This window comes from Schistocerca serialis, chromosome 9 (assembly GCF_023864345.2).
Source record: "Schistocerca serialis cubense isolate TAMUIC-IGC-003099 chromosome 9, iqSchSeri2.2, whole genome shotgun sequence".
Taxonomy (NCBI): domain Eukaryota; kingdom Metazoa; phylum Arthropoda; class Insecta; order Orthoptera; family Acrididae; genus Schistocerca; species Schistocerca serialis.
In genome coordinates this window covers 139,570,079-139,582,975 of record NC_064646.1, presented here as the reverse complement: position 1 = coordinate 139,582,975, position 12,897 = coordinate 139,570,079, and the positions used below count along the sequence as shown (strand labels likewise).

The 12,897-nt window shown below is 45.8% G+C and overlaps 1 protein-coding gene across 1 annotated transcript in view; it reads left to right on the top strand.

The window, feature by feature from the left end:
- Window positions 1–12,897, top strand: part of LOC126419422 (uncharacterized) — a 308,724-nt gene that overhangs the window by 252,154 nt on the left and 43,673 nt on the right. The window contains exon 9 of the mRNA XM_050086609.1: window positions 1,961–2,141. Within this exon, the coding sequence (XP_049942566.1) occupies window positions 1,961–2,141 (181 nt within the window). The remainder of the gene's footprint in view (window positions 1–1,960; window positions 2,142–12,897) is intronic.

Here is a 12,897-nt window from a genome sequence, read left to right as displayed (position 1 = left end):
TTCCTGTCGCGGTCGTCGGCGTCTCAGGGCGTTACCGCCGACGGAAGAGGTCGCGCCATGGCTGAGCTCGGGTCCGCAGCGCCCTCTGCCTTTTCCATATAAGGAGGAGCGCTGGCCCCGAGACGGACACTCCCACCCTTAAGTACCTTGGCGTCACCCTCGACCGTCGCCTCTCCTGGACGCCCCATCTCCGGACAATCCAAGCCAAGGCACGCTCCCGACTCCGTCTCCTCAAGCTCCTTTCCGGCCGTACGTGGGGTCTGGACCCCTCCACTATCCTCCACACCTATAAATCCCTCATCCCCCCTATCCTTTGTTACGCCCATCCGGCCTGGATCTCCGCCCCCCCTACCTTTTATAAATCCCTACACATCCTTGAACGCCACGCTCTCCACCTCGCCTATCGCATCCGTCTCCCCTCCCCCACGCGGATCCTGTATGATCTCATCCCCTTCCCCCACCTCCTCCTTTTCCTTGAAAGGATACGGATCCTGTACACCTCCCGCAAACTCGATCCTCCTCATCCGCTTGTCTCACCCATCCTCTCCCATCCCCGCCCACTGCCGCGCCTGTATTCCCACGTCCCACCCGGTCTCCATCTCTCCACCCTCCTTACCCTCTCCCAAGGTGGCTTCCGCCAGCTCCCCCTCCCTGATGATGTCCTCCTTCCCTCCATCTACCCCTCCTACCAACTTTGATCCTCCCTCCCTCTTCCTGTGTCTGTTCCTTTGGGCACCCTCCCTCCCTCCTCCCTTTCTCCCCACTCCTACCCCGGGCCTCCCCTCCCCTGTCAGTCTACTCCTCCTCCCATCTCCTCAGCCATTGGCATTTTTGTTCTCCCCTCTCCACCCCCCGCCCTCACCCTTCTTCCCCTCTTGGCAGGTCCCCGGACTCGCACACGCTACGTGGACTTTCGCGCGCCGGAGATCATCGCCATCAGTGTCTCGTGTGTGTGACGTCGTTTTGTGTTTTTAGTGTCCGCCGTCACGCTTCTACGTTCACTTGTGCCGTCGAATTCATCAGTGTTATGTGCGCCGTGTCAACGTGTTTTCAGTGTCGTTATCGTCGAGTGTGAACGGCTCCGTGTTTTTTGTGTATCTCTGACCACTATTTTTTGCCCGTCACTATGTTATTTCTAATTCTCCATTCTGTGTACTGTTATTGTTATCCCTATGGCTGAAGAGCGGCGTAGCATGCCGCTGACAACCTACCTGATTGTTCAGGTACTAAAATAACAATAAAGGGAAAAAAACCGAGACGGACAGTCTATTGTCGATTGTCTATTGCTAGCCTTTCTTGGAGTTTATAGCGGAGCCATTGCAGTGTGATATTTGCTATTGTATTCGACTAGGCTCAGTACACGGATTACTCTTGGATATTACTTGGACTTGTATTGCTGGTGCACGTTTCGTCAGAAATAAAGATAAGTTATCTCTTCATTCTAGCTGGCGCAATTCTTGTCAGTAACTATTTTTCGGCCAACAGACATAGGTACAGCCTGGTCACTACCCACCCTTTATACAATTTGTGGTGACTGCCCCAAAAGTACCACCGAGGACCTTGGGTTAGGGAGCTGTCACAAAAACTGGTTACTATCCAAATAATAGTGTTAACTGGAATTTGTTTGGTTGTTCATTTTTCATGAAATTTGGAACTTGTTTTGGGGAAATCATTGAGAATTTTGGAGCTAATTTTTTATTTTCATATCTCGTCCGAGGAAGTGGCATTACAGGTTCTTGAGGAAGAATGGGCTGTCAGTCATCACAGACATTCACACACCTCATTCAATGTGTCCCCAGCAGAGATCAAGCAGGCATAAAAGCGGAGGATGGACGCACCCCATGCTAATGTCTATTAATAGTTGTCTGCATACTTTTGATCAGATAGTGTACGGCTCTTGCAAATCTACAGCAAATCTTGTTCTTTGTGACACGGGAGGCTGTGGCCGTTGTGGTTGCAGGGAAGCCGGCGACGCTGGTGTACTTCTACGGGCCGATGGCGCTGCTGCTGGTGTCCAACCTGTGCCTGTTCGCGTACACGGCGGGCCGCATCTGCGTGGCGCGGCGCGGCTCCGGCATCCTGCGAAAGTCGGGCAGCCAGCGACACCACGGGGGCGGCAAGAGGCGCCAGCAGCAGGAGCAGCAGAAGGAACTGGGGCCGGAGCAGGCGCGCAGGGAGCAGCGCAAGGACCGCGAGAGGTGAGGCGACGCCATCGTGGTCCCAGACCACTTCTGTCGGGGACAAATAGGGCGACGCTGCTGGTCACGGGAAAACTTCAGTATACTCTACTGGCCACTAAAATTGCTACACCAATAAGAAATGCAGGTGATAAAAGGGTATTCATTGGACAAATATATTATACTAGAACTGACATCTCATTAGATTTTCACGCAGTTTGGGTGCATAGATCCTGAGAAGTCAGTACCTGGAACAACCAACTCTGGCCGTAATAAAGGCCTTGATACGCCTGGCAATTGAGTCAACAGAGCTTGGATGGCGTGTACAGGTACAGCTGCCCATGCAGCTTCAACACGATACAACAGTCCATCAAGAGTAGTGACTGGCGTATTGTGACCAGCCAGTTGCTCGGCTACCATAGACCAGACGTTTTCAATTGGTGATAGATCTGGAAAATGTGCTGGCCAAGGCAACAGTCAAACATTTTCTGTGTCCAAAAAGGCCCGTACAGGACCTGCAACATGCGGTCGTGCATTATCCTGCTGAAATGTAGGGTTTCGCAGGGATCGAATGAAGGGTAGAGCCACGGGTCGTAACACATCTGAAATGTGCGTCCACTGTTCAAAGTGCGGTCAATGCGAACAAGAGGTGACCGAGACGTGTAACCAATGGCACCCCATAGAATCACGACGGGTGATACGCCAGTACGCCGATGACGAATACACGCTTTCAATGGGCGTTCACCGCGATGTCGTCAAACACGGATGCGACCATTCTGTAAACAGAACCTGGATTGATGCGAAAAAATGACGTTTTGCCATTCGTGCATCCAGGTTCGTTGTTGAGTACACCATCGCAGGCGCTCCTGTCTCTGATGCAGCGTCAAGGGTAAACGCAGCTATGGTCTGCGAGCTGATAAACCATGCTGCTGTAAACGTCGTCGAAGTGTTCGTGTAGATGGTTGTTGTCTTGCAAACGTCCGCATCTGTTGACTCAGGGATCGACACGTGGCTACAAGATCCGTTACAGCCATGCGGATAAGATGACTCTCATCTTGATTGCTAGTGATACGAGGCCGTTGGGATGCAGCACTGCGTTCCGCATTACCCCATTACCCTCCTGAACCCACCGATTCAATATTCTGCTAACAGTCATTGGATCTCGACCAATGCGAGCAGCAGTGTCGCGATACGATAAACCGCAATCGCGGCAGGCTACAATCCGACTTTTATCAAAGTCGGAAACGTGATGGTACGCATTTCTCTCCGCCTTACACGAGGCATCACAACAACGTTTCACCAGGCAACGCCGATCAACTGCTGTTTGTGTTTGAGAAATCGGTTGGAAACTTTCCTCATGTCAGCACGTTGTAGGTGTCACCACCCGTGCCAACCGTGTGTGAATGGTTCAAAATGGTTAAAATTTGCTCTGAGCACTATGGGACGTAACTTCTGAGGTCATCAGTCCCCTAGAACTTAGAACTACTTAAACCTAACTAACCTAAGGACATCACATACATCCATTCCCGAGGCAGGATTCGAACCTGCGACCCTAGCGGTCGCGCGGTCCCAGACTGTAGCGCCTAGAACCGCTTGGCCACCCCGGCCGGTTTGTGTGAATGCCCTGAAAAGCTAATCAATTGCATATGACAGCATCTTCTTCCTGTCGGTTAAATTTCGCGTCTGTAGCACATCATCTTCGTGGTGTAACAAATTTAATGGCCGGTACTGTATTTCTGAGGTGTGTGGCGAGGTCGATGCCTCGTATCCGGTGAACTGGAGCGCCATCTTTGGGTATCTGGGAACTAGCGCTGTCTGGCGAAGAACCGTGGAGTGGACAGTCAAGCAGAGGCTTGTCAGGGGTCTCAGAGAGGATGACGCATGACACAGAGCGTAGTCGTTTTTGCGTTAGTGTGACCAGATTTCCCAGTACGCGCATGTTCCAGCAGAAGGCTCCGTGTAGTGGCGCTGTTGGTATAGAGCAGGGACAGCCAAGATTTTGATTCGTGTGCCGTACACGGTTACGTGTGCCAAAGAGCTCAGTGGCGCTGCACATTTCCCTTACTGACATACCACACTGTCTGAGCGTGAGGAAGGGAAAGAGGAGAATACTGCGTGCATGCCACACTTAAATGGCAGTGCTGTTGCACTGCATGTGACTTGGTTTTATATTTCACATTCCTCAACAACAAAACTCACAATCAAAGTAAGTTTCAAGTATTATTTAATCATTTTTGGTGAGATGAAGACATAATTTTTATCTGGGACAAACTGTCAGCATATGGGCAGATGCAGAGAATTTTACAGAATTTTGCACTCAAGTTGCCACGAAATCATGACTTAGTTTCATAATCGAGAAAAGGTTTTTCACGCAAATAAGTTGATCGAAATATTGTAGCACTTTTGCAACCTCATTATGGGGAAAGGAAAATGTACCTGAGGCAAGCAATGTAGACGTTCTAGACAGGTTTAACTAAAAAAAATTGTCATTAAAACTGGAATGACCTTGCAGGTCAGTCAGTTACATCTGCACATGCATAGGTGCTCTTTCAGCTGAAATTCCAAACGATCTCGACAACACTTTGAAAACAGATGTAAACCATTATAAAACTATGAGGCCACAATGAGTGCTTCAAACTGCATGTTTGCTTTGAAGCCAGTGAGCTTAAGGAACCTGACTTTCTTTGTGAGAATTTATGCCTTCTACAATGCAATTTTCTTTTTAAATGCATCCCTAGCGAATCAGAAAGAAGTTACCTAACAATATCTTACGATAGACAGTGTACTGTCAAGTCCACTTAAAATACGTAGTCTGCAATCCATTCCAGATGTTCTAATTTTCGTTTCTTCATTCGTTTTTCATTCATAAATTCAACTATAGCAAGTTTTAAAACGAAAAATCGTTCCAGGCATGCCCCCTGACTTAGCCAATGCACTTTGCATTCTTATATGAAGTCTCCCACACTCTTCGTTCAGTTGCATTGAAACCTGTATTATGCATGCCACCAGTTTCTTCGCGTTCTCCAAGTCTGAGAATTTATCACAAAGTGCTTCTTAATGTACAGAACAATAAATCCCGTCTGTTGATCATTGTATCTTTTTGCTCTTCCATTGTCAACTGAATCTTTAAATTTCTGTCTGCATGGTATTGTAATGAAGTTTCATAGCAAATGAGTTGTACCCGTCGCTTATTAGAACAGAGAATTCGCATCCCTCTCCATTGTCGTTGCCATTCATAGTAAAGGCCTGTGACGGTAGATCGCTAGAATGCCTCTCTTTGCGCAAACAGCCTCTGGACCTGTGAATGTCCTTCGTATCACGAACAAACAGCGAAGGGTAAATAGCGCTGACACCACGATTCTCCACATCTCAGTGGCTATGCCCACCGAAAAATACCGCACCGCAATTCTAAATGAAAAATGGCGCTGCTCCAGGTACCTCCGAGAAGGAGGGAGGAAAGCCGAGTGACAGGCTGGGCCTTGGCCCACACGTGGCTGATACGCGACCCGCACACTATGCACGCGTGAAATTTGCCACGCTGTCTGCAGTCCTGTTATAGAGCTCTCCGCCAGTTATTGCGGTTTACCAGCCACTTGATGGGTAGTGTGAGTGTACATTAGCCTGGCTTGTCTGCATGCATGATCGAAGATCTGCCACTTTCTTTCTAAAGATGAACATCCTTTGGTATTTCTATGACACACATTCCGGCCAGTGACTCTTGTATGTGCTGCTCCGGTTTAGTGATTATTGCCTGCTTGGTGCTCAGCTCTCCGCCGTCAGTTTTGCAGCCCTGCTTTGGTAAAGCCGACACTACTGGACATTAAAATTGCTACACCACGAAGATGACGTGCTACAGACGCGAAATTTAACCGACAGGAAGAAGATGCTGTGATATGCAGATGATTAGCTTTTCAGAGCATTCACACAAGGTTGGCGCCGGTGGCGACACCTACAACGTGCTGACATGAGGAAAGTTTCCAACCGATTTCTCATACACAAACAGCAGTTGACCGGCGTTGCCTTGGGAAACGTTGTTGTGATGCCTCGTGTAAGGAGGAGAAATGCGTACCATCACGTTTCCTACTTTGATAAAGGTCGGATTGTAGCCTATCGCCATTGCGGTTTACCGTATCGCGACATTGCTGCTCGCGTTGGTCGAGATCCAATGACTGACAGCAGAATATTGAATCGGTGGGTTCAGGAGGGTAATACGGAACGCCGTGCTGGATCCCAACGGCGTCGTATCACTAGCAGTCGAGGTGACATGCATCTTATCCGCATGGCTGTAACGGATCGTGCAGCCACGTCTCGATCCCTGAGTCAACAGATGGGGACGTTTGCAAGACAACAACCATCTGCACGAACAGTTCGACGACGTTTGCAGCAGCATGGGCTATCAGCTCGGAGACCATGGCTGCGGTTACCCTTGACGCTGCATCAGAGACGGGAGCGCCTGCGATGGTGTACTCAACGACGAACCTGGGTGCACGAATGGCTAAACGTCTTTTTTTCGGATGAATCCAGGTTCAGTTTACAGCATCATGAAGGTCGCATCCGTGTTTAGCGACGTCGCGGTGAACGCACATTGCAAGCATGGATTCGTCATCGCCATACTGGCGTATCACCCGGCGTGATGGTATGAGGTGCCAAGGGTTACTCGTCTCGGTCATCTCTTGTTCGCATTGACGGCACTTTGAACAGTGGACGTTTCATTTCAGATGTGTTACGACCCGTGGCTCTACCATTCTTTCTGTCCCTGCGAAACCCTATATTTCAGCAGGAAAATGCACGACCGCATCATGCAGGTCCTGTATGGGCCTTTCTTGATACAGAAAATGTTCGCCCGCTGCCCTGGCCAGCACATTCTACAGGTCTCTCAGCAACTGAAAACGTCTGGTCAATTGTGGCCGAGGAACTGGCTCGTCACAATACGCCAGTCACTACTCTTGATGAACTGTGGTATCGTGTTGAAGCTGCATGGGCAGCTGTACCTGTACACGCCATCCAAGCTGTTTGACTCGATGCCCAGGCGTATCAAGGTCGTTATTACGACTAGAGGTGGTTGTTCTGGGTACTGATTTCTCAGTATCTATGCACCCAAATTGAGTCAAAAGGTAATCACATGTCAGTTCTATTATAATATATTGTCTAATGAATACCAGTTTATCATCTGCATTTCTTCTTGGTGTAGCAATTTTAATGCCCAGTAATGTATTTTTGAACTTTCGTCACATATGCTCAACCATCTTCCTCGTATGTAACCTACTCCATGTATTATGGCCTATTTTTCTTAATCTAAAAAGGCAAATATCTCAGGGAGAGTATTTCAGGTTAAGTCTTTAGTGTTGTTCTTGTTTAACTCTTTTAGACGGTCTTGGTAGCTATATGTGTTGTTTTACACTGAAGATCCAAAGAAACTGGTATACCTGCATTATTGTGTAGGGCCCCAGCGAGCCCGCAGAAGTGCCGCAACACGATGTGGCTTGGACTCGACTAATGTCTGACGTAGTGCTGGAAGGAACTAACACCATGAGTCCTGCAGGGATGTCCATAAATCCGTAAGAGTACGAAGGGTTGGAGATCTCTTCGGACCAGCACGATGCAAGGCACGCTAGATATGTTCAATAATGTTCATGTCTGGCGAGTTTGGTAGCCAGCGGAAGTGTTTAAATTCAGAAGAGTGTTCCTGGAGCCACTACGTAGCAATTCTGGACGTGTTGGGTGTCTCATTGTCCTGCTGCAATTGCCCAAATCCGTCGGAATGCACAATACACATGAATTGATGCAGGTGGTCAGACAGGATGCTTACGTATGTGTCACATGTCGGAGTCGTATCTAGACATATCAGCGGTCCCATATCACTCGAACTGCACACGCCCCACAACATTACAGAGACTCCACCAGCTCGAACAGTCCTCTGCCGATATGCAGGGTTCATGGATTCATGAGGTTGTATCCATATCCGTAGACGTCCATTCTCGATACAATCTGAAACGAGACTCGTCCGACCAGGCAACATGTTCCCACTTATCAACAGTCCAACATTCCAATGTCGGTGCCGACGGACCCAGCCGAGGCCATGAATGTTTCGCACGCTGACACTTGTTGATGGCCCAGCACTGAAATCTGATGCAGTTTGCAGAAGGCTTGCACTTCTGTCACGTTGAACGGTTCTGCTTAGTCGTCGTTGGTTCCGTTCTTGCAGGATCTCTTTCCGGCCGCAGCGACGTCGGAGCTTTGATGTTTTACCGGATTCCTGATATTCACGGTACAGTGGTGAAATGGTCGTACGGGAAAATCCCCACTTCATCGCTATGTCGGAGATTCTGTGTCCCATCGCTCGTGCGCCAACTATAGCAGCACGTTGAAACTCACTTAAATCTTGATAACGTGCCATTGTAGCAGCAGTAACCAATCTAACAAATGCGCCAGACTCTTGTCTTATACAGACGTTTCCGACCGCAGCGTTTGTCTGTTTACATATCTCTGTATTTGAATACGCATGTATGTACTAGCTTCTTTGGCGCTTCAATGTATTTTAACTGTTCATCTTTCATTTATCAAGAAGGGAGTTCCTCATAGTAGTGGTAATAACTACTGTGTGGAAGCATTAATGATTTGGAATTCTTGTCAAGTTTTAGTTAATAATTGCCTGAGTAATTCTTCTGACGTACTGACGTGCTTGTTACTTGTTGGCGTGTTTAAATCAAATTCTCTAGCCAAGCCTTTGTTCACGGATGAGGTAACCGGTAGTACATGCGTCGCACCTTGAAAAGGTACTTTCTATTGTTTGGCACGCTTGAGTAACTTTATTATTATTATTATTCGTTACAGTCAACTTTGGACTACGCTAAGCATCAGTCATTTCTTGTGCTTTTTCTTGCGTTCTTCCCAGTACTTCTTCATTTTTTCTGAGTGGGCTTCTTTACGTTCTTGCGACCAGGTTGTTCCCGTCTTCTTTGATTGCGTTCGGTCTTTGAATCCCTGTATTTTGTTGATGGCATTCCTATATTCCATTCTGTTGTAAACTGTCTCTGGTATAATGTTCATTTCTGCAATGTCTTCTTTTACTTCTTTCAGCCAGTTAATTTGTGTCTTTCTGCTTTCCATGTATTCCAGGATTTTCTTTGCCGTTCTTTCTGGTGCCATTCTTTTGACATGCCCATAGAAACTCAGTCTTCTCTTTTTAAAGGATGTTGTCAGTTTTTCAATTTTCTCGTATAACTCTTTATTGGATCGCAATTTATAATCCTGTCCATCCTTTTTAGGTCCTAAGATCTTTCTCAGTATTTTTCTCTCTTTTATTTCCAATTTCTCCAACAGACGTTTTCTGTTCAGTGGGATGCATTCAATCGCATACAAACTTTCTGGTTTTATTACCGCATTGTAGTGCCTGAGCTTGGCATTGATGGAGATCGACTTTTTATTGTATACATTTCGGCATAGCTGGTATGCCGTTTCCATCTTTATTGCTCTTTCCTGTAGTGAAACATTTGGTAACCCTGTCGGTGTAATCCATTCCCCTAGATACTTAAATTTATGAACTCTCTTAATTATTCCATATTTAGTTTGCAATGTCTGTGTTGGGTCTGTTTTGTCCTGTATCATCAGTTCTGTCTTTTCATACGATATTTGTAGACCTGTCTTCTCAGCGATCTCATGCAGCATTTCTATCTGAATCTTTGCTGTTTCGATGTCATCTGCCAATATTGCCATGTCATCAGCAAATGCCAGACATTCAATTTTTGTTTTATTTCTTCCTAACGTTATCCCATTTTTCACTCCGGCTTCTGCCATCTTCTTTCTCCATTCCCTGACCACTTTTTCAAGGACAATGTTAAACAACAGCGGGGAGAGCCCATCCCCTTGTCTAACACCTGTTCCAATTACAAACGGTTGTGACAATCTACCCAAAAACTTCACTTGCGATTTTGTTCCCGTAAGGGTTTCCTGGATTAGACTTCTGCTTTTATCATCAATCCCAAATTCTTCTAATGTGTTAATCAGAGTTGGTCTATCAATAGAATCATATGCTTTTTTGAAGTCTATGAATGTAATTACTAGATTTTTCGATGTGCGTGCGCGAAGTTGTATTATGGAGAGTAGACTGAATATCTGTTCACTGCATGATCTTCCTTTTCTAAACCCAGCCTGATATTCACCCAGTTCTTTCTCTACCTGATTTTCAATCCTGTTTTGTAGTGCCTTGGATAGGATCTTATAGGCCACTGATAACAATGAGATACCTCTGTAGTTATTTGCATTTGTCTTGGCACCCTTCTTATGTAATGGATGAATCAATGCTGTCTTCCATTCCTCCGGAATCTTCTCTGTATTCCAAATCTCTTCAAACAGCGCCTCGAAATTATTTATTAAGTTTTCTCCTGCGTATTTCAGTAGTTCCGCAACTAACGAATCTTTACCAGATGCTTTATTGTTTTTCAATCCTTTCAAGATCTCTTTAATTTCTTCTTTATTAGGTGGTTCAGAGTCTGGTAGCTTATTCTTAGGCTTCTCAAATGTCAAGGTTTCATCAGGTCTTTTGCAGCTTAGCAGCGTTTCAAAGTAGTTCGCTAGGTGTTGGCAATTTTGTTCCACGCTGGTGATCAGATTTCCTTTTTCATCTTTGAAGCAGAGTGTCGGTGGTTTATATCTTGTTATTGTAGTTCTGAATGTTTGAAAGAAATTGCGTGTATTATTCTTAGAAAATTCATCTTGTATTTTCTGTATTTGTTGTGTGTCATATTTCCTTCGTTCACTTTTAATGATTTTCGTCGTTTCACGTCTTTGCGTTTTGAACTGCTCCCAGTCAGTTGGCCTTTTGGTTGAGTTGTATTTCTCCCAAGTTCTGGCTCTTTTCTGTAGTGCTTTCTCACAGACCTCATTCCACCAGGGATGCTTTTTCTTTTTGGTTAGTAAAATTGTTTGTTCTGCTGCGTCTCGTATTGAGGTTGCAATTTCTTCCCATTTGTGACTTTTGATTTTATCTGTCTTTTCCTTGTAGTCGTCTAAGACTTGCTGATTGAGCATTAAGTCCTGTACTCTGTATTTGGCTATTTTTGTTTCGTCACTCTTGTGACTTCTTTCTGGTGTTAATTTCATCTTAATTTTGGTCAGATAATGGTCAGAATCAAAGTTGGCCCCTTTCACCACCTGTACATCTTGAATGTCCCTTGAATTATCATAACTTATTGCCACGTGATCAATCTGGAACTCGCCAAGTAATTTGTTCGGTGATTTCCATGTTGTTTGTTTTTTGGGATTCTTCTGGAATTTGGTTGTCATAATGTTCAATTTGAATTTCTCACAAAACTCTACTAATCTCTGGCCATTCATGTTAGTTTTAGTGTGTGCTGTAAACCTCCCTGTGCTTTTTGATAATTCGTTTCTTCCAATTTGTGCATTAAAGTCTCCTAACAGAATTGTAGTGTGTTGCTCAGGGATCTTCCCTATTGTTTCTTCCAGTTCCTCCCAAAATGTCTGCACTTTCTCTGGATTTTGTTGGTTGTCTTTATTTATTGGTGCATGGGCATTTATAAGTGTCTACTTTTTATTTTTATTTCTGAATGTTATCAATGATATTCTTGGTGATTTAGATTTAAATTCTAGTACCTTAGTAGAAAATGAGTTATGTATCACAAATGCTGTGCCATATACCCGAAGACCTTTTGTATTCTTTACTATCTGTGCTGGTTTCCCTTTATAAATCCTGTACTGGTCTGCCTGTACTGTATCCTCATCTGGGTATCTTGTTTCTTGTATAGCCAGAACTTTTAGTTTGTGTTCATCCATTAGTTTTGTCAGTTCTTTTTGTTTACCTGTTCTCAGCATTGAGTTCACGTTCAGTGTTCCTATGAACGTTTGATGTCTGTTCCTATGCTTAGCGTTAGGGATCCTAGGACCCTCCGACTGGTCTGTTGCGCAATGATGCTGGGCCCCCGGATCCGAATGCCCAGCTTCGGTGGTATTACCACCACAGGGAGGAAACTTTCTCATTGCACCTTCCATTTCTGATACTTGGTTAAAGCTGTTGTTTCCAGAGGTATACACCTCCTTCCACTAAGACTTAGTTCGCTACACTAAGAAGTTAATTCAGGCCGCTCCTCTGGAGTACAGACGCCTTTCGCAGCCGCTTCTCTGAAGTACAGACGCTGCTGATTGAAGATAACTCTTCCGCTCCAAAAGCCGTTGGGACATATAGTGTCTTCTTCCGCCTTCTGGACCGTTGGTTAATCTTCACCTCTTCCGCCAGTTCCGCCGTTCCGATGATCTTCATCTCCGCCTTCACTGCCGTTGAGGTCTTCACCGTTACCCTGGCAAGGGACCCTTACGAGGTACTATCACCCGGGCCAGGTGAACCAAGGTTTTTTAACGAGGTTGTTACTCCTCCCCCTCCTCCTTTTTCAACCGGGCTTGGGACCGGCTTTGGCGGAGTTTGAGTAACTTTAATATAAAGATCTTTTTAAGGTAACGGTTGTGCTTTGATGCTGCTAAATTTCTCGTGCCTGCTTCTGCTCTAGCCTTGAGTATAGTATTTTGACATGGGCAATATACTATCGTTTTATCCCTGCTTTATTTAAGAGAAGTTTTATGTACGTTTTAGTTGAGCCAGTGTTAATTTCACATCTTGTTGTCACGGATAGGGTGCCCGAGGTCTGTTATAGGGTTGCACCTTTCTCCCTTGGCACTCGAGCTATTCGCAGTATTGTTAATGGATCTG